This window comes from Gambusia affinis, linkage group LG17 (genome assembly GCF_019740435.1).
Source record: "Gambusia affinis linkage group LG17, SWU_Gaff_1.0, whole genome shotgun sequence".
Classification (NCBI taxonomy): Eukaryota; Metazoa; Chordata; class Actinopteri; order Cyprinodontiformes; family Poeciliidae; genus Gambusia; species Gambusia affinis.
In genome coordinates this window covers 6,202,028-6,222,372 of record NC_057884.1, presented here as the reverse complement: position 1 = coordinate 6,222,372, position 20,345 = coordinate 6,202,028, and the positions used below count along the sequence as shown (strand labels likewise).

The 20,345-nt window shown below is 41.0% G+C and overlaps 1 protein-coding gene across 14 annotated transcripts in view; it reads right to left on the bottom strand.

Moving 5' to 3' along the window:
* Positions 1-3,811: 3,811 nt before the first annotated feature.
* fcho2 (FCH and mu domain containing endocytic adaptor 2) overlaps positions 3,812-20,345 on the bottom strand; it is a 56,632-nt gene continuing 40,098 nt past the window's right edge. For 2 of the 14 annotated variants that reach the window (XM_044095956.1, XM_044095947.1), the window contains exons 16-30: positions 19,459-19,497; positions 18,401-18,440; positions 18,167-18,252; positions 17,382-17,465; positions 15,362-15,868; positions 14,875-14,990; positions 13,819-13,948; positions 13,537-13,620; positions 11,659-11,770; positions 9,842-9,997; positions 9,004-9,136; positions 7,040-7,239; positions 6,853-6,917; positions 6,582-6,746; positions 3,812-5,968 (exon numbers count right to left, since the gene is read on the bottom strand). In XM_044095956.1, the coding sequence (XP_043951891.1) occupies positions 5,946-5,968; positions 6,582-6,746; positions 6,853-6,917; positions 7,040-7,239; positions 9,004-9,136; positions 9,842-9,997; positions 11,659-11,770; positions 13,537-13,620; positions 13,819-13,948; positions 14,875-14,990; positions 15,362-15,868; positions 17,382-17,465; positions 18,167-18,252; positions 18,401-18,440; positions 19,459-19,497 (1,940 nt within the window). In that variant the 3' untranslated portion in view covers positions 3,812-5,945. The remainder of the gene's footprint in view (positions 5,969-6,581; positions 6,747-6,852; positions 6,918-7,039; positions 7,240-9,003; positions 9,137-9,841; positions 9,998-11,658; positions 11,771-13,536; positions 13,621-13,818; positions 13,949-14,874; positions 14,991-15,361; positions 15,869-17,381; positions 17,466-18,166; positions 18,253-18,400; positions 18,441-19,458; positions 19,498-20,345) is intronic. The other 12 variants (XM_044095951.1, XM_044095948.1, XM_044095952.1 and 9 more) reach the window with 12 other exon arrangements.

Sequence of the window (20,345 nt, the reverse complement as noted above, 5' to 3'; positions counted from 1 at the left end):
GAAAACTACATTGATCTTTACCGATCCTTCATTTCACTTTATTTTGTAATGGTAACATCAACAATGTGTCTCCACTTATCAGGTTGAGCTGTTGTAATGGTTACAACAGTACAAAAAAAAAAAAAAAAAAAAACATTTGTAATTTGTGCCTGTTTTTGTGTGTTGTTATTGTCTGGGAAACTATAAATAGGATTTTAGACACACACCCTTCCCTGCCCCAGTGTCCAGGTTCTGCGTTACGGCCCTGTGTTTGCTGTCGCAGCGCACAGCGCGTCTCCTGCGGCTCCACAGCTCAGATGGCTGCACAGATTTGTGACACTTATCTTCATATTAATGATTATAATGACGTTTAGTTGCACAATTTTAAGGACCCATTCGCTCGTGGCTGTTTCCACGATTGTTGCGCAGATTATACACTTGGCTTTAAGAGCGTGCAATCCATTTGTAAAAACCCTAAAAAGGTAAATAATTCAATCGAGGATTCACAGACGCGTTCTTTCCTCTGCTTTCATAAATAGACGACGATGTTTCTAAACTTAGCACAATGATATGGTTTTCTTATGAACCAACGTAGGACGCAAATTTGACAGTAACAAATAACAGATACAGAATAAACCGATTTTTACTGCAAGGAGATTTCCGATTAACGCAATTTCCACAACCCAAAAATATGTTTGCTCGATAAAGAGAGCATTAATTAATTTCAGAACATATGTGCCACTAATCTCGGGTGCAAAGGCTGGCTGCAGCTGAAATACACTGTAGTGCTACTTTCACACAAGGGTTAGTATCTCGTCTGAATCTGCTGAGTGAGCAGTCGAAGCAGAAAAAAACGTAACTATTGTGGTATTTGGTCATGTTGACTGTGGGATGGAGCTTTAGGCGGACCGACTGATGGACCCTCTTCCTGTAGGAATCTGGGCTCGGCTCAAAGTCAAACTGGTTTCGGTTTATTTGTGTCAGACATGTCAGAGAAAATACATTTTCAGCTATAATTGAGTAAATAGGTAACAATAATAATAATAATAATAATAATAATAATAATAATAATAATAATAATAATAATAATAATAATAATAATAATAATGAGAACAGTAGCCAAACATACACACTGTTTGTATTCGACAACTTAAAATTATGCTCAAAATTCAGCAGGAAAATGTAATGAAAACTTGTGAATCCTCCACCAATCAAAACAGACTAAGATAAACTGTTGTTTTGTTCTTTTATAGGCAGTAGAAGTATATTTTATTCTTCTCTGTTTTGTTACATGCCTTAATATAAACCAAAACTAATTCCACACACTTACAAATGAAGTCGCAAGTAATCGACTTATTTTAACTCCGCCACAGCCGAGTTCTGTTCCAGAGCTACTTTGTTCAAATCTTTTCTGAAACCGGACGCTGTTCGCACATTCTGCGTGTATTTCCACACTTAAACTGTTGAAAGGTTTTGCCACACACGTGGAAGAGTGGAATTACCGTAATTTAACCATTACGAGTCCAAACAATGGTCGCGACAGAAAAGCCATTTTTAATTCTGTCAGGGCTTTTTCATAAAGTTGACGTTGCAGTATTGCGGGGTTTTTTTTGGCAGCGCAAGTAAACACACCAGGCTAACCAAAGCCAACTTGCCTCAGCTTCATTCAGAAAATAAAACTTAACATTCCTTCATCTAAATTAGTTAGACATTTGCTTTAAAAAGGTTTGTATTTTTAGTTACTTCTTGTCAGCCCTACATGGAACATTCACCGATCCTAGACGATCCAAATGTCCCTTTCTGGGAGGGGATTTCTGCTCGCACGTCTCACTTCGGTGTTCTAGAGTTTATTGCTGCAACTCGGGGACCTCAAGATCACTCACTTCTCCGACAGGGAGAAGCAGAGAGTCGGCACCGACGGCTCGCACATGTGGCCGAGGAAAGACAGCTCAGAGGCTGGATCTCAAACAGCGGAGAGGAAGTCCTCCGTCAGGCAGGACGCAAGGAGACGACTGGGCGTGTAAATACGCACAAGGTGTTGATACGGTGCCCAGTGTGCGCGCACAGTCGCGAACACATCTCCCTGTAAGCAAAGCACTTGCCCGGGGCTCTTTCAGGCCAAACATAACGTCCGCAGCACATGTGTAACTTTGCCTTTAAGAGCTTTGCTTTCACGATCTATCCGTCCGCAACGTATATATATATACAGCGGTCAAGATTCAGAGCTGGACGTGGATTCCGGTTCTGAAAAAAAAGGAGAAAGAAACAAAAAGTGACAGAAGATTTGTTGTTTTTGTGTTGTAGCTTTCCAGTGTTTTAACTTTGCAGGTTTTAACGGAGTCAAGTCTTGAGTGCAGTTTCTGGGGGCCCTTTAAGTTGCAGCTTTGTCTCCGTTGATGGTGGAGCGCTGAATAGATTCACATCGGCGTCTTTCTGACTTTTCACCTTTAAAGGAAACATGGTTGGCCTGAAATGGGAAGCAAAATGGGGGATTTGTCTTTGTACTTTATGAAAAAAACCATTCCTGAAAGCTTCGGAAAATTGTTCTCTCCGACTCACACAGACACTTTAAAAGCTCATAAATCCGACATGATAGTAGATGTTTGTGTTCGACTTTAAACATGCAATTGAATGGAAGTTATACTACTAATAAATAGGTTGTTTTAACTAAAAAGTGTGGATCTATACTTGTATAATTTATCTTTTTTTATTATGTCTTATCTTGCTTTAGAATAAAAGCAGTTCTCAACTTTTTATTGATAAATTTTTAACTCTGGACCAGAGGTCGTGTTAACCGAATATTTTCAGTATTTAACCGGTTGATTTTTAAAACGACGGGAAAATTTGAAGCCCGTCTGTCATTTTGAGAGGTTATAATTATTATAGAGGCAACTAAAATCAATTAACAAGAAATTCTTTCTCAATATCATTTAATTGACACTGAACTAAATGCGTCTTTCTGACCGGGAGCTGACTTCCTGTTGAAGAGTCATGGACCGGAAGCGCATTCAAAGCCTTTGGTAGAAAAGGCGCGTTTAAATCCAGTCTCCATTACACACAGAATAGAGAAAAATAAAGAGTTTTCAATGTTGTTAATCCGTTTATAGTCTAAACAGAAGACCCGGCGGTTTGTCTTGAGGAAATAAATGACGGTGCAGAAGTTAATTAGACCGTAACATGCGCAGTGCGCTGCACAACCAATGCGGACGCAGCTCCGCCGCTGCGAAGAATTAAACTTAATTTATCCTGAACTCATTCAATAAAAGGAGCCTTCTTTGTTCACGTTCGTAGAGTTCAATTGATCGGTTTGGATCCAACTGACTGATGAACCAGCGCAGATTTCTCTGCAGTTGCGAACAGGAGGGATTTGTGGAGCTGTGCGTTCAGACCGCAGCAGGTGAAGTGACCATAATTTAAGTGGATTCGTTTAATTTCACTTTATATAAGTTATTGGGGCCGCAGTCAGTGGCTTGTGTCACAATGGAGAAAAATTTAGGTGCATTCATTTGCTTTATGCGTGATGGGATCTGGATTCAACTACTAAACCGTATAAAAATGCTGAACAGCCTATGTTAATATGATTATAATTTGACGGGTAAAAGTAGTATGACCGATTTTGTAAAAACGCTGTCGGTCAAAATGACGGAGAACAAAAAAGTCTAGCGTGACCTCTGCTCTGGACCAACTAGGAAGCTGCAATTTTGTTACTCTGAACAATAATTTTCCCAACATAATTTTCTTTCCAACTGTACCCAAATTAAAATCTGGATTTTTCTACACCTTATTTTTTTATGCAACAGAAATAAAGGAGAAATAAATCACACTGGTCACGTTTAAAGTCATCATTTTTCATATATTTGTATATATTCATATATTACACATTTAATACAGGTGCAATTAGAAATCATAAAACAGACAGAAATGGCAGAGAAATTGATAAAAACGTGACAATCACTGACACGACCTTGCTCTTTGATACAAAACAATAAGAAAAAAAGGGGGCGGGGCCTGGAAGATGACCTCTGTAAAATGCGTTATAGTTTTGTGGCGACAGCAAGAACCAGCTTGCTTATTCTTCAATACAGTTTCAGAACGGGTGGGCTCATTCATAAAAAGTGTTTGCCTTGCTCAGGGTGGAGCGGGAAAAACAATACTATTTAAACAAACAAGTTGAAAGCCTTAAGTCGATTTCGTTAGGATTTTTTAAAATTTATTTTGTAAATTGGGGCAAAATAGTGACATTGTACCAACAAAATGCGAATGCACATTTAGATTAGTGTCAGCACTTTAGTTTAATGGTGAACGCTTCAGTTTACAAACTTGCAAAAAACACGACTCAAATCTGGCAACGGTGCGCTACAGCTTTAAAACAGAGACACCTGGTGGATTTATCGTCGATATGTCGATAAGTAAACACGCGGTGGACCGCAACGAGGTACGGTTTTCTGAGCCGTATTTAATTTATTCCTCATGGAGATGTCAAATAGCTACCGTGTAAAGTGATCCCGCTTTAAATTACTACCAAATCTGAGGACGACCGGATGATCTCAACCAGCTAAAAAGTTACGAGTTAGAACTTCTCCACCAGAAAGTAAAAAAAAAAAAAGAACTTTGAAGCGGGAACCATTTGTTAGAAAAAGGTTCTAATAAAGCACCAAGATTTTAAACGTGGCGACTTATTTTGTTTTTTGTGCTCACAGAGGAGGAGTCCGTCGCAGGTTTAATGGCAGCATGGCGTCACAGCATCGACAACGCTAGATAAGTCGCGGTAAGGCGTCGTTATTTTTAGCCCTGTGGTGATGCTATTAGCTAAAAACCCGACGACACGTAGGCTACTCGACGGAGAACAAACCAAATTAACGTTTTGTTTTCAACCAAAGAAGGCGAAGAAGAATCACATATTTCCGGAAGACAGTCGGGACTAAAACGAGGTGACATTTTCCCTTCAATATCCAAAAAAAGGAGTAAATACCACACCGGGCACATTGTCGGTGCTTTTCTCATAAACTGTGCTGCGGAATACAAAACAAGTAGAAAAAGAACAAAAAAACGAATAAAAACCCGATTTAGGCACGTTTTTTTTTCAAGGCGGTTAAAGTTAAATTTGGTTCAACGTCCCTCGGTTTTTGTTTTTAAGTCTCCAACATTCGCCACAGTGTTTCACAGATGATTTGGAGACTCCCGTTTAAAAAAAACGTCAGCACTTAAGGGTTTATCGAAAAACGTCTACAGGATCTGTTTTGCAAATTACAAACCCCGGGAAATCTGGAAATGGATGGAGGCAGTTTTCTCCTTCTTTTTTTACTTCTGTTCCACAGTACAAGATCAGGCACTGAGGTTGGATTTTGTATAATTTTTTTTTTCTTTTTTTTGCATTTTCTGAGAGCACCAGAACAATTTAAGATCAAGTTTGTGCCACAAGTGTGAGAGTCCTGTTGGAGACAGAATCGACCTTCATTGCTTCATTGCACATGTTTAAAAAGCAGAGAAAAATCAGTAAAAGAGAGCCGATTTTGGGAGTCAAGAATTATTATTTACAGTTCGGTGAGAGCTTTTCAACTCATCAGCATGCAAAAGAAGATTCCATATTCCTTAGGCTCTTAGAAACGCCTAAGGAAAGAGGGAAAATAGCTTCTGGAAAAGTTGTTAGTGCATGTTTTTTTTTTCCTTTTTTTTTTTCTAAATTTCAAATACAATATAAATTTATGGCGAATCAATAAATTGTCTCTGTACATAATTGATCGGAAAGCATTATTAGACTTCATATCTACAAATTTGCTGAAAGCTCATCTGAGTTTCTTTTTTTTTTCTTTTAATTTTCTCTTTAAACAGTGTTCTTTACTCAGTGCTGTTTTACTGTAGTGAGATTCTGGCTTCCTGCGCGAAACCGTGGGCATAAGTGCTCCGGCGAATCGGGACGCTTCGGTTTTTCTTTTGATCGGAGATGAGACGGGGCCAGGGTCACCTCAGCAGTCTGCCATGTAGCGACCTGAAGACACAAGAGATGCACTTGAACATGTGGAAAAGTTAAATATGAAAGGTGGCAGACACACGCAGAGAGATGACAAGTATTCACACCGCTTCGACGACAGCCTTTGATGTGTGTCGGACCTACGCAGAGCGGTATGAAAAAGTGGCTGCCATCTCCCTGGTTCTTGTTCTTCTTTCATGTTTGTCGTGCTTCAACGTTTCAGAACATACATTTAAATATTAACCACACCGGTTTTTGTTTGTTGCGGTGTTACTCTTACGTCATCCGCTTTCTCCTCCCTCGATAACAAATAACTTTGTTTTAAAAAGAACATTTTGTGTTTCTTTGTGTTGTCTTTGACTGACGTTTGGATTGGTTTGATGATTTGAAACCATTGACGCTGTGGTGACTTCTGAAGCTAATTGCTCTGACTTTTATTTTGGGGTGTCAGAGTAAAAACGATTGAAAACCAACGCCCGTCAGTCGTTACAGATTTGAAAAACCATGAGTCCTTTTCCAGCCCATTCAGACTTTTACGGTTATTTGTGTTGGTGCGTTACGTAAAATCCCAATAGAAGACACAAAAAGGTAAAGGAGTGTGAATTTTTAAAAAAAGTGCCGTTCGACATACCCGTGGCAAATCTCTTCTTGTTGAGCGAAAGTCTGTATCCAGTCCCCTGCAGGTCCATGTCGACTCCTGACAAGGTGCTGCCCTCGTTCATGAACTGGACCGCCAAAGTGGACGGGTTCGAAGGGCCATTCGAGAGCTCAAACTTGGCCCGCAGAGAGCCGGCGCCTGAGGTCAAAAACCAACACGGTTGCCAATTTATGGGTTCACCCTGACTGGATTTATTTACGTCAGTGGTGAACATCAAAGAAAAAACAAATGAATCCCTCATCACCTTCATTGTCAGTCTTTTCCGAGATGTCGCTCAGCTTCCAAAGACACTTGCTCTGCTCTGAATTCCTAAAAGAGGCAAAAGTAAAAATAAAGTAACACCTGAGGTTTTTAAAACAAAAAGAAATGTTTTGTTTTTTTGCAGTGGGCCACGCTGGGCTCCTGGTGGCACACCGTTCGCCGTTCCTCACCAGACGGAGTTGGGTAGAGACTGCATGTTGGTGACTCCCCCGTCGACGGGTACCAGGACTTGTACATTGGTGAGCGGTCCGGGCGAGTCCATGGACTCCGGGTTGTAGCGGTAGTCCAGCCGCAGGTCTGTTGTGCTCGGCGTACACTTCCAGTACACGGCCAGGTTGAGAGGAGTCGAATGGATCCCGTCGGACAGCACCTGAACACAGCCAATGGGCGTCAAACCTCTAACCTTCGAGTCTCAACAGTCAGAGAGACGAAGAGAGCGTGGCAAGAAGAGGTCAAGGGTTAGAAATAGGCTTGTCGCAATAACTAATTTTGCTTAGGGATTAATTGTCCCAGAAATGATTGCGATAAACAATAATATTGTCATTTTGGAAACATTGCTTGCTAATAGCATCAAAATGGCTTAACAATGCCTTAGTGTCCATCCTTCTGCACGGGCCTATTTGTCAATCAAACACCTCAGTGATTGTGGACTGTCAGGAAGACGGAAACAGCCTGCTAGTTTATCGGTTCACCCTGACTGGATTTATTTACTTACATCAGTGGTGAAAAGAAAATGTAGCTTTCTAATGTCGAAACAATATTCACTCGTACTGAAAAACGTAGAAATGATACGAGAGCCGTGATGGGGTCGCTGATAATCAAGGTGTGGCCCGCTGAAATTAAAAGCATTACTAAAAATGTCTCCAGTTTTATAATGTTACTACATACCGTCTGACTGTTTGACCTTGTATGGTTTTCTGAAAATGGCATTTTCTTATGTATGAAAGGGTATCTGGTACCTGGAGGCGTATTTTAATTTCCCTTTTCTGGAGGGTGGCAGTTGAATCCCACCCTCAGCTCCAACGCTTAAGAGCTTTTTAATGACAGAGCGGTGAAAGTAGGCGAAGAAACCAATATATTAAAATCCTGCCTAGTCCAAGGCTGCAGCTTTTACACATGAGAGGTGATTGGAGAAACAGAAATATATCTTTATAGGTTTTAGAAACACATTTCGTTACGAAGGTTGACCCATTTAAACCCAAATTTTTACCAGACATGAAAATGTTAAAATCATTTGAACTAATCGAGGGGAAATAATTCCAAAAAATTGTGGGAAAATATCTGAAAAGGTGTGTTGTATGATCGGTCATAATATGTTGCTCTTGCTATGATAAGCTAAAAGTGCTTTTTCCAAATAGAAAAGATCATAGAAGATGAAGATTGTTTGACACCAGACACACACAGACATAGCAGCAGTTTTATCTTGAAAGAAATTGATTTGGAAAAATGTTTATTCTCTGTGATTTATTATTTTATGAATTATTTTAATTTTGCTCTTTAAAATATCAGAATTTCCAAGTAACTTTCTACTTTGGTCCGACTGATGATACAATAAAAAAAAAAAAGATTTCTATTTTGATCGGTAATTGAGTAGCCTTTTTACCAAACACTTTTTCACTCTTTATTTTTAAATTTTTTTTTTTATTTTTACTTTTTTTTACTTTTACTTGAGCAAAAATATGTTGAGGTAGCTCTACTCAAGCTGAGCACAGTTTTTTTGGGTAGTCTGCCCAGCTGTGGTGAAATCAAACTTGAACCGGCAAAACATGGCAACCCTAATAGAACCGAGTACCCAAATGGACCGGCTAAAAACAACATAATACACTGGATAATTTTCCCAGTGTTCAGTCGTCGTAGTGTCATTTAGTGAAAACGTGATGATGCTCCAGTCGGATATTGTCAGGAGTTACTTCGGTCTTTGCAGGGCTTGTGGTGACATATAGTGAAAGATGTCAACACAAAGAACATTCACCGTTCCTCGTCTTTAAAAATGCCTGAGTTCCCTTCATTTGAACTTCGTTAGCCTAATGCTCAAACCTGATTTTGCCTCTCGATCGAAAAAGCAAAACTTCAACAAGGTGTGTGTTGTTTTTTTAACAAAGTCGTTTCGTCGGAGCGATTCTGGCTGACTGACCTGGTATTTTAAGATCTCCACATTGTAGTAGGAGGCCGACGGATTCTGCTCGGAGGCTTTTCTGAGGTAGGATGTCAGGGCTTGCATGTTGAACCAGAAGTTCTTGGAGTTGGAGTCGCTTTGGGAAGGATCACTGGATGAAAGGCAAACAGAAAGAGGGGAGACACAGACGGGGAACAATCAGAGGCTCAATTATGCGTCGCTCGCCTTGGCTTTGTGTGTAAAGCTCCAACAGCTCGGAAAATATGGCCCTGTTAAATTCAACCGGCTACTAAATCACGAATTCCAGTTGATCCAATTAGTCCAGCCGTGTGGTTCTGAGATAACTGTGAGGAAGCGGAGCGAGGAGGGAGGAAAGTAAAGAAAGAGAGAGAAGAAGACGCAATCTAAAACAAATGTTAAAACATTTTTTTTCTGTTTTTGCATGGAAAGCAAAATATACCGAATTACATCTCCCTACAACTAATGAGGTGAGACATACCTCAACACGTTTAATGAATTAAGCGCTGAATGACGTAGCCGCTTTATGAAGTGCTTCCTCGCCGTTTTGGGCGTCTTTCAGAAGAGACATGGACAGCTGAGAAACCTGGTAGTGAAAAACGGCTGGAAAATATTTCCCTGACAGCTTAATGATAGCTTCATGTCGGATTACTAATTGAATTTCCTCTCACTGGTGCGTAGTGTGTTTTTCTGGAGGCGCGTTCGTACGGCCGAGTCCAGATCCGTCTTTCGCTTGGCCGGCGACTCCCGTTTGTGTGAGCTAATCGATCGGCTTGCTCGGGGTTCTTGTATCTTCGCCAGTTTGTGATCTTTAAAAAAAAAAGAAAAGCGGCCTCACCTGTATAGGAGCTGCTGGTTCGGCAGGATCTGCTCCAGCCTGCTGGTGTTCTTCAGCTTGAAGGTGAGGACGGCCGGGGAGGGGTTGGTGGTGAACACCTTGATGATGCCCATGGGGAACGACAGCGTCATGTCGCCGGTGATCTTCACGATGCACCTGCCGAGCACAGCCACCGGTTTCATACTTTTACAGCTTCCTCACGTGGCAGAGAGCCAAACGACGACGGCGACAAGTAGAACAGCTCTCGTGTGATTTTGTTATTGTCTGTTGATGGTCAGCGATCTGCCGGTGCCCCTCTGGTTTGAACCGAATTTAGACTGTGACTGGACTGTGCATTTAGATGATATGTGATTTGGTGCAACATGCAGCTCTGGGAAAAATCAAGAGACCACTTAAAGTAATCAGTTTCTCTTGATTTTACTCCTTATATGTACATGTTTGAGTAAAATGAACACTGTTATTTTATTCTATCAGCTGCTGACAACATGTCTCTGAAATTCCAAGCAAACCTTTTGTATTTATTTGCAGAAAATGAGAAATGGTCAAAATAACAAAAAAAATAATGCAGCGCTTTCAGACCGCAAATAATGCAAAAAGAAACAAGTTCATATTCATGTAGAAATAAAAATACTAATGTCTTAAATGAAGAAGAGCTCAGAAATCAGTATTTGGTGGAACAACCAGGAGGTTTTCAGTGGGGTTCAGTGCAGTGGGCTCTTGTCACGGTCATGAACATGACATAACAACATTCATGAACGCCAAGGAGTCTTTATGAATTTCTATGACTGTTGTCATGAAGTGTTATTCGATTAATAGGGACACTTTTAATGGACTTTTATTGCAACTTTGCAATATAAGTGTCATTATTTACCGAATAACACGTCATGACAACAGTTGTAAACATTCATAAAGACTCCTTGGCGTTCATGAATGTTATGTCATGTTTATGACGGTCCCATTTCAGTTTTATTCACACCCCTTCGAATAAGGTGTCACCATTTTTTCCAGAGTTGTATATAAATGGGAATAAACAGATATGTATATATGTGTGTGTGTGTTTTTTTTCCAAACAAGTTAAAACATTGCCCATCTGAACATGTAAAGAGACAACAACACACTGGTGCTGACTGATTCTTCCTTAGAATCTAATTAGTGATTCACAATTCACTAAACAAAGCCATCCCCTTTATGCAAGTTGCACTCAAAAAACAATGAGAAGTACTTATCAAATGTCCTGTACTTATTTGGTTTTATTATGAAACTTTTAGCCAACTAATCCTCTGACGCAACCGCAAGTTTGGTTTCTTGCTTAAACTGAAAACGCGCGGTGGATTTAGTCGGTGCGTAATATTCTGTACCTCTGCACGCTTCGGTGGTGCAATGTAAACCCAGTCTGCCATCAGTGTGTGTGTCTGTGGTGCTAGTGGGCCGCGGCGGTCTCTCAACCTTGCGGCGTGTCTTTGCTGCATTGCTTATGAAATGTTCCATTTGCTAATCTCTGGAAAAAGAAGCCTTCTGCACAGCAGCAATTTAGCAGCAGTTAACCAATAAAAGACGGTATGTTTGCTCTGTCCCAGGCTATAATCTGCCTCACGTAGGTTATCCATCCTGAAAGAATGGTGTCAGACTCATGCAAAGCCTTCCATACGTGCACAGGGAGGGGGAGAGACAACAGAGGTGTGCAGACAGGGACAAAGGAAGTGCGTTGTATGAACTATGGACTGTAAAGCTAGTGCAACAAAGCACCCATGCAAACAGCAACATGCACATGTGCAGGTCAGCTCCGCAGGCCTTTTTGAGCGTCATGTGAGACTCACTTGGCAGGATCAGCTCCTTTGAAGTAAGCATTAACTGTTTCCGTGAAGGCCACGGCGATGGGCAAGGCATCTTGGGATGCCAGGGTCACAGGACTCGGACCGCGAGACGTCCCTGAGAAAAGAAAGACAGAGAGAGGCTCAGGGTTACGGGTCGGCTGCGAGGTTTGATCACGCCACGGCACTTTTACGTCAGGTCATCCGTGCTCGTAAAAATAAGTAGTGTTATTAAAGGAACTGACGTAGATTTTGAAAAAAATAAAGAAAGCTGCTTTTGATTAACTCAAGACATTTGGCATAATCACTGCACACCAAAATGCAAAAAAAACAAAAAAACATTTTGTAGAATAAACCGTTTTAATGATGTAAAAACTATATTATACATGTTAGATAAAGAGAGACACAGCTGCAACGACTGCAAAGCGACGTATATTTTTAGCTGCCGCTTAATTTCCCTTTGAAAGGCTGATCGGTGTTAGCTCCTTTCAGGTAAACACACTCGCACAAAAAAAAAAAAAAAAAGACCGTTCTCCAACGAGAACGTCATCCGTACCTGCTGGTGCTTCACACCGCTTCTCAGAGGCGGGCGGCTTGGCTACAAACCCACCGTCCTCTTTACGCCACATTAAGAGGCAGAAAGAGGAGGAGAGGAAACGCACAGAGAGCGCAGCGTGAGGAGATGTGACGCTGAGAGAACACTTTCTAAAAATGTGGCGATGGGAGCGAACGCGTCTGATATGACACAGATGAGCAGCAAAGATAACACACTACTGTAAGTAAAAGTCTTGAATGAACACTCATCCAATGTTCACTCTGACTGGTTTTAAGCCAATCTACAGCTTTTCTAGGAGTCACTAGCTGCATTTCCATTGACTATATTATTGCGCAAATTGAAAATAAGTTTGCTTAATAGAAAGACGCAAGTTTCAAAAGTCTTGATGAAAAGGTTTTGCGCTAGAATTAGGTGGGCTTTTTAAAGCTGCATCAAATTGACAAAAATAACAAAATCAGGCCAAATAAACACTTTTTACAAATCACCCGTTTGGCAGTGAACAACTGGATGTTACCACTGGTGGAAAAAACAAAGAAGACGACAGGAAAAGAAAATTGTGTTTCATTGTTTTTGTTTCTTTGATGGTTTTTTAATGACTTATCGAGTGAACAAACTCATTCACATATGATTTTAATTGCACATTTTATTTCATGGAAATACAGCGATTGCAAAATTGTGTTTTCCGACATTAGCGGAATATTGGCACAGTTTAATTTGCACCCATTTGTAGTGGAAACGCATGTTTTGACCCGTCAGGAAGCACAGAGTATTATTCTAGAACCTTTTGACAAGAAAGCACAGATTTGTAAAAAGCTTCAGCCATGTTTAGAAAATCCCTCTTATTTATGTTTGTGATGGTTGTACAGGGAAGTTCTTTTCCTCACATGTACACTAGATAGTGTCTAATGGTTGCTAAGGAGACTTTGTGACAACATCACTTTTTGTCACAGTGATTTGTGATGTACAGTGATTTCCCACTGACTTAATGTACTTAAATAAAACAATATTTTTTCTAAATTTCCCCGGGTGAGATTACACTACTGCAATAAAAATTAATTGAGGATTTTAATACAACTTTAGCAGGGGGAATCCCCAATTAATCCTTAAGAAAAACCTCAAAGTCCTTTAGAAAACCCAAAGTAGATTCTCCTCAGGTCCGTTTATGAGAAGCAGCGTGTAAAGAGACGAGGGTTGGCTCAAGACTTTTGCACATTTGCATAAGATGCCATCGCTGAAATGTACCCAGAGAACAAACACTGACAGTGAAAACACGGAGGAGGGGGGAGGAAAGAAAAATGCATCTTTTGCAGGGATCGTATTCGACTCACTTTGGTTTAGAAGCACATGAGGAGAAAAGTTGCTGAGGTCAGACCCTGAGCAGGAGAGGGGAGGAGCAAAAATGAGTTCAGATCCTGCAAGAAGAGGAGCGGAGGAAAAAAAAAATAAAATAAAATAAAAAAAAACAAGGGAGGAAAGGAGAAAGGAGAACAGCAGGTTACAGAGCAAACATTTCTAAAAGGTCGGGGAAGGAGTTGAGGGAGAGAAGGGAGAGATAAAGGGTGAAGAGGGAGATTTTCTAAAACGTGAGCAGAACAGGGAAACGATCCTACCGACGGTGGGAGTGTTCCCGGCACTCAGCGAGGCGTTCGAGGACAGCGAGGAAGAACTCTCGGCCCGGGCGAGCGGTGCCGTCGGAGGGGGGCTGGCATTGGATGCTTTGGGTGGGCTGAAAGGCCGGACCTAAAGGAATTTAAAAAAATGATTGAAATCTTAAAGAAAACAAAAGAAGTGTTGCTGAGCGGCTGACGGCAAACTCCATGTAAATAGTTGAAGTGACGGCAACTTCCAGATCGTAAAAAGGTATTACATTCTCCCTCGATATTTTAGGGGGAATTAAATGCATGATTACTATCAACAGTCAAGAAATAAAACAACCGAAGACGAAAAATTTGACATTTTGAGTGCCATGTTAGTTATGCGCTTAAACTAAAAGGAAGTTGTTGAAAATTGTTGAAATAGAAGAGTTTTTTTCTTTGTCACACCTTCCAAAGTGCAGCAGAGAAAAGTGAATCAGAAGCAAGGATCAGATTGAGGTTTGACAATTTTAGAGTGAAGCCACAATAAAACACTCGGAGCAACAACAGGAAAAAAAACAAACAACTGAAGAGGTTAAGAGGAAGTTGAGGAATGATGTTCAGATCAACATGGAAACAGCACCTTCAACTGTAAAGCACGGGGGAGGAGGTATCATACATTCAGCCCAAAGTAGAGAGCATGTTTTTAACCTAAGAGCTGCCAAGCTCAAAAATCTTCACAAAAAAAAACAAAAAAAAACACACAAACTAAAGTTTCTTACTCTGTTGTCCTTACAGTCCCTGAAGGACTTAGAGGAAATCTGTTGCCAGATTACATGGAAGGCAGCTCAGGAATCTCAATAAGCCTTTTCAGCTAGGATTTGACAAATATACCCAAAACAAAAACTGAGCTGAAAATAGGCAGTGGTGCTCGCCAAAACAGGCATTAGTGAGTTGGTTCACACTTGAAAACGTGTCTCGTGTAAAATCACGCCATTGAAGAATCTGGAAAATCTTTTGCTCTGTTTGCCACCAGAGGAGGCGCACGGAAAATTCACCTGAAAATATTTAAGCAGTGGAAGTATTACGCACAATTTCATTGATTCCCGTGAGTTTTCCGGTGGGAAGTTTGGGTCTGGACGAAGGACGAGGTGGTGGGACGAGGGCTCCAGCCGCCAGAGGGGTCGTAGGTCGGTTTGGTACTGGCACTAGAGAAAAAAAACACTTTGGTTAGAGAATTAAGAAAGCATGGCTAGGTACAAACGTGTGTGTGTGTGCGTGTGCGTGTGTGTGTTCAGTTGAGTGCAGAACTCTCATGCATCACGTCTTGTTCCAACGACAAAATATTTAGTACTAAAATAAAATGGAGAGAACACATTCCAAAATCAATTTTACCACAAGAAAATACAAAAAACAAAAAATAACGTTGCATCTCAGGCAGACGGAACAGAAAAGCATCAGCAAAAACAACCAAACCAACAAAACGTAAATGGAAAAAACAAAGACGTCACTGTCAATTTTCAGGCAAAATCAACTCCAAACCCTCAGGCACACGGCGAGTTTTGTGCAGCAACGTAACTGTTACCATGAAATACTTTGCTTGCTGCTACTGTCCTATCAGAGAAGACGTCAACGAAACAGACACTGCTGTCCTCTCTGACCGCCGTAGCTGCTGCTTTGCAGAAAGCATCTGCAGACTCGTCCGACAGGAAGCGGCTCGCCCTGCCGAAGCCGCCAGCCGGAGCCTTCTGGACCTCCGCTACGGAAGAGCCTGAGCCGTGACAGCAAGGCGGAGCGGACCTATCCCCAAAAGCAATCCACTGGCTCTGAGACCAGGACACAGAGGAGAAGCTGTCAACGGACTTCGGGGTCTTTGGGGGGCTGGCGGCGGTCGGGCTTTTGACGGGGTCGATTGGCTCGGTGGGCTGGGTGATGGGGGCACTCTGGGCCCTCACGGGCGCAGGCCTCAGCCCTTGGGAAGTGTTTTCGGGGGAATCCCAGGGAGAGGTGGTGGATGAGGAGAAAGAGGAGACATCTTTGGACTGCTGTCGCTCTGCCACTGGGGTAAAGCGGCTCGCAGTGTCGACTGAAGGAAGATATGTGATCGACAGAGGCGTTAAAGGTAAAAAAAGAAAAAAAAAGAAAAGAAAAGCAAAGTAGAGAAAATGAATATATTTGACAGACTTTACACCTGCAGTGCATTTTAAAAGGATCACAGCACAGTTAAAAACTGTATTCTATTAAAATCCTGAATTTAGAGTTTCAATGTCACATGAAACATAAGGAGTTTGCTAAACTTAGGTTTAGGTTAAAAAGTTAATATGAGATGTTACAATGTCAATCCGGTGGATCATAAAGGGAAAAAAATCTTTGGGAGCAAAACCGTGTCCAGGGTTAGCATAAATCAGTTTTGTGTTCATGCTGCACTCCGTCACTATTTTCTGTGAACATAAAATTATACTTTTAATGTTAAGTCTCACATTTAATTTTTTTCTTCTACAGACTTGAAAATCACCTGAGGACAGTTAAACACACCACCAAAAAAAAAAAAAAAACCTGAGTGCCCCCCAATTGGTTGGGTATTTATTAGCTGAATTACTCAGAAAGCAGGTATAAGTGATAAGTCAAGGGGAGCCTTTTCAAGCATTCGGCATCCTGAGGTGAGTGAGTCTTAATCAGCGCAGCCAGAGTGTATGCTACGTTTACCCAAACACCAATTAGGATGCTTCCAGCTCAGTGTTGTAACATTTGAGTAACATGTGCATTAGTTTCAAAGTAGTGGCACAAATGTGCCATACATGTGACATCTCAATTGCAAGACTTCCTGCTAATAATTTCTTTTGGACATATCTAAAATAAATAAAAAATGAAAAAAACCATGGCTCCCAGGACAATTTGAGATTGAAATGTGTATGCTACTTTTTCAGATCCAAAGGAAGGTGATGTGGTTACCTGTTTGGATGCACAAACAGATATTTTGACATGACAGAAAGTCTACTGTGTGGAGAGTCAGGGAGTGGACACTAAAAGACTGCTTCATATTACTGTTATCAAGGTAATGTTATTTAAAAAGTATACTTAATAAGCTAGAAGGCTAGACTCGCAGGTGTTTTAAAACGCAGACTGCTAGCTTGCTAACTGAACCCAGAGCTTATCTAACTAACTATCGTCAGTCTTACATGCTGCCAGTGTTTCTAAGGGAAAAAGTCGAGACATGCTAACGTACCTTTACTTCATAAATTCTAATAAATTCAGTGGAGGTTTATTGACTCACAATATTGAAATATCCACCCGATTGTCTTCAGTTCCAGTAGCTATTATATGTAAGTTTTATTTTTCAAAGGTGCAATGCAATCTCTCTGAACCTGGAGCCACAGGTTTTCTGAAAGACTGTCCAAAAGTAAAACGAACATGTTATTTTGTTATTAATAATGTGAAAAGGGCAGAATATCATTTTGTCAAGGATTGGAAGAAGAGAGCTCTTCCGTATTAGAAAAGGGAACCAAAGATAAAACGTAAACATGGAAGTGATTTGTTGATGAACGGCTCACGTTCAGGTTAATATTCCTCTTCGAGATAGAGAGGCACACACATTTTACCTGCTGCCTCTGACAGAAAGACCTCAGAGTCATTCATCAGAAAAGATGGAGATGAAGGGATTGGAAAGAAGACAGAAGCGAGGTCTGACAAGAACATATGAGAGGGACATGAAAACAAACGTTACCTCACGTCAACTCCAAAAAATAAATCAATAAAAGAAGGAATAATTGAGAAAACAATCAAGGAAATGTACAATATAATCCTATATATTGTACATCATTGTACAAATACACTTAAATTAAAAGAAAAAAATATAATAATTCAGTCATCTTGCACTTCAGGAGCCCGTGTGTGTTCTACGATATTAACACAGCCTCTCTGTAGACGGAGACACTTACTTCTGGCCAGGAATCCAAATCGAAGCACTTTTTGATGCTCTTTTGACTTTAAAGCCGAGACCTTTGACAGTAATGAGACTTTGTTTGACAACATATGTGGCTGTGGGCTTCATATCCCACCCTCTGACCTCGACGAGGTGCCAATTAACTGTGGATTATGCTTAACCTGGGTAACGGGTCACTGCTAATGTCACTCTGTTTAAACGCCGGTGTCGGGCACGTAAAGCACGAGAAACATGTAAATAAAATGAGCAGAGCCCAAACAACATGTCCGTCTAGCACGTTTCTCCCTCGCTCTCCACAGAGAAGCTACGGTGCATACGTGTGATGTCATCAGCTAGACTAGAGCATCTTAAAGAGACACCACAAATACGGCTGTTACAACCTTTTTCTGGAAGGTACAGGACGTTTTGAGGTTTTTTATCTTTTTTCTTTTTGCGGCTAACCTGCTGGGGACGACACAGAGGAGGAGGACCCGACTCCTGAAGCAGAGTTCAGCGGATCCAGAAACAGAAGGTCGTTGTTGCTCAGCCTGCCAGAGCCGAGACAAACAGAAACACGGCCAAATCACGTCAGTGTACGAAGAACTCACCGCTTAGTGAGTCAGAAAGCACCGTGCAAACAATGTCACTCTGGTTCTAAACACAAAATAAAAAGAAATCTGTCATGTTCCGACTCACTCGAATGGCGTTGACCCTCTGGGTTTCACTAGTTCGTCATCTGCGGGGGGAGACAAGCACAAGTCCTTTAATTTGCGCGTGCGGAGAGGAAATGAATAACTTTTTAGAATTTTATGATTTTTTTAAAGAAAAAAAGAAGAACAATTTTCATTTGTCTCACCTTCGACCAGAAACATAAACATGAGAGAAAGCCACCACCTACGGCTGAGAGTTAGAGAAACGCTGTACAAGTCAAAGGTCGGAACGCAACTAGTTACGAAACATCCAGGTGTTTCCGAACCTCCGACTGGTGCCGTTTCAAATAAATGACTTCTGCCTCACAAGTTAAAACCCTACAGCACCAAAGTACCGCAAAAGTGTTAATCTGCCAAGTTCTACTGAGGGTTTAATACAGAGGAAGCAGCTTTGAAACGCGGGTTTGGGTTGGATTTGGCAAGTGGAAATCAATGCAAAAAGTGGCGTTTGGTTAATCGGAGCCGCTTTTCCAGAGCGCTACAACTTCTCTCAGAGCTCCATTTAGTAACCTGAACATCAGGGGTTTGCACACACTCGTCATTTTTAATATTCGAATCGTTTTTGTTTTCAGGATGGAACGATTACACGACCGTCAACGGAGGAATGTGGAATTTATGCAAACGTAAGAAGAGATGCACGTGAACCCACAGCAGATTAAAAACTGTTAAAAGCTGTTTGTTGTGTAATAGTTCCACCCGGGAAATTATTATTATTATTATTATATGACAAGTATTATCCGTGACGAGTGGATGCATACTTCTGACTGGAACTGTACCCCTAAACGCCAGAGGTAGAAGATAACCCAAAATTAAAGCCATTCAAGTGAGTAAACTTGTCAAAAAAGGACACTAAAAGTTTGCAGTGAGGGATAAAAAAGCCCCCCATTAATATCAGTGATGTTAGCAGCTATAGGGAGATTGGTTGGCTGCAGAAGCAGTGTGAAAGGCTCCCTGGAGGAGACAGAGATGAGGGTTGATATTTAGGGTGGAGTGGGGAGGGGAGGTGGAGGCGCTGGCCAGTGACTGTAGTTAAAACATACTCACCCTTAGCCTTAGATCTTAAGGTAGATACTCCAGTAAACCCTGAGCGCATGCAGAGTATACATCTTTGAATGCAACCGCCTTGTGCAAATTCACCAATTTTAACCTTTTTGTTTTATTTTTGCCACACTTTTGAAATGGCAGAAAAACAATAAAAATATAACTTGAGCTAAAAACACACACACGCTAAAACAGTTTTAATAGCTGTAAATCTTATTTAAACGCAAAAACTATCAGTCACTTTGACCCCTAAATATACAGACATGATGCATATGTTCACCAAAGTCAATAATCCAACATGTTCTAATAATTTTTTTTTCTTTTTTTTTTGCCTGGTTGGCATTCGGGTCGAGCTTTGAACTCGTCACACAGAGCTTTGCAGTGCAGACGTGGAGGATTTAAAGGGTCAAACAAAACAATCCCGTTACCTTGTCCTGTGGTGCCATTCCACAGACACGGCACCCGGTTATTGTTTTTTTTTTATGTTTTGTTTTTCTTCTTGTATTCTTCCCGTATTCCAAATATTTAGGTGCATCTGACGTTGCTAATCCTTCTTAATCGTGCGCACACACGGCCTGCGCGTCACTCACCGGCAACACGGTCTGGAAAGGTTTAGTCTAAACCTGCTGCTCCAAAAGTCCCTCGTCTAGATTAAACAAGGTCCATCGCGGAACCTTTGGAGATTAGTCATGAGTAACGGGAAAGGTTGGAGTTCGCATTTGAGCGAAAACAGAAAAAATAGATAGATAGATAGATAGATAGATAGATAGATAGATAGATAGATAGATAGATAGATAGATAGATAGATAGATAGATAGATAGATAGATAGATAGATAGATAGATAGATAGATAGATAGATAGATAGATAGATAGATAGATAGATAGATAG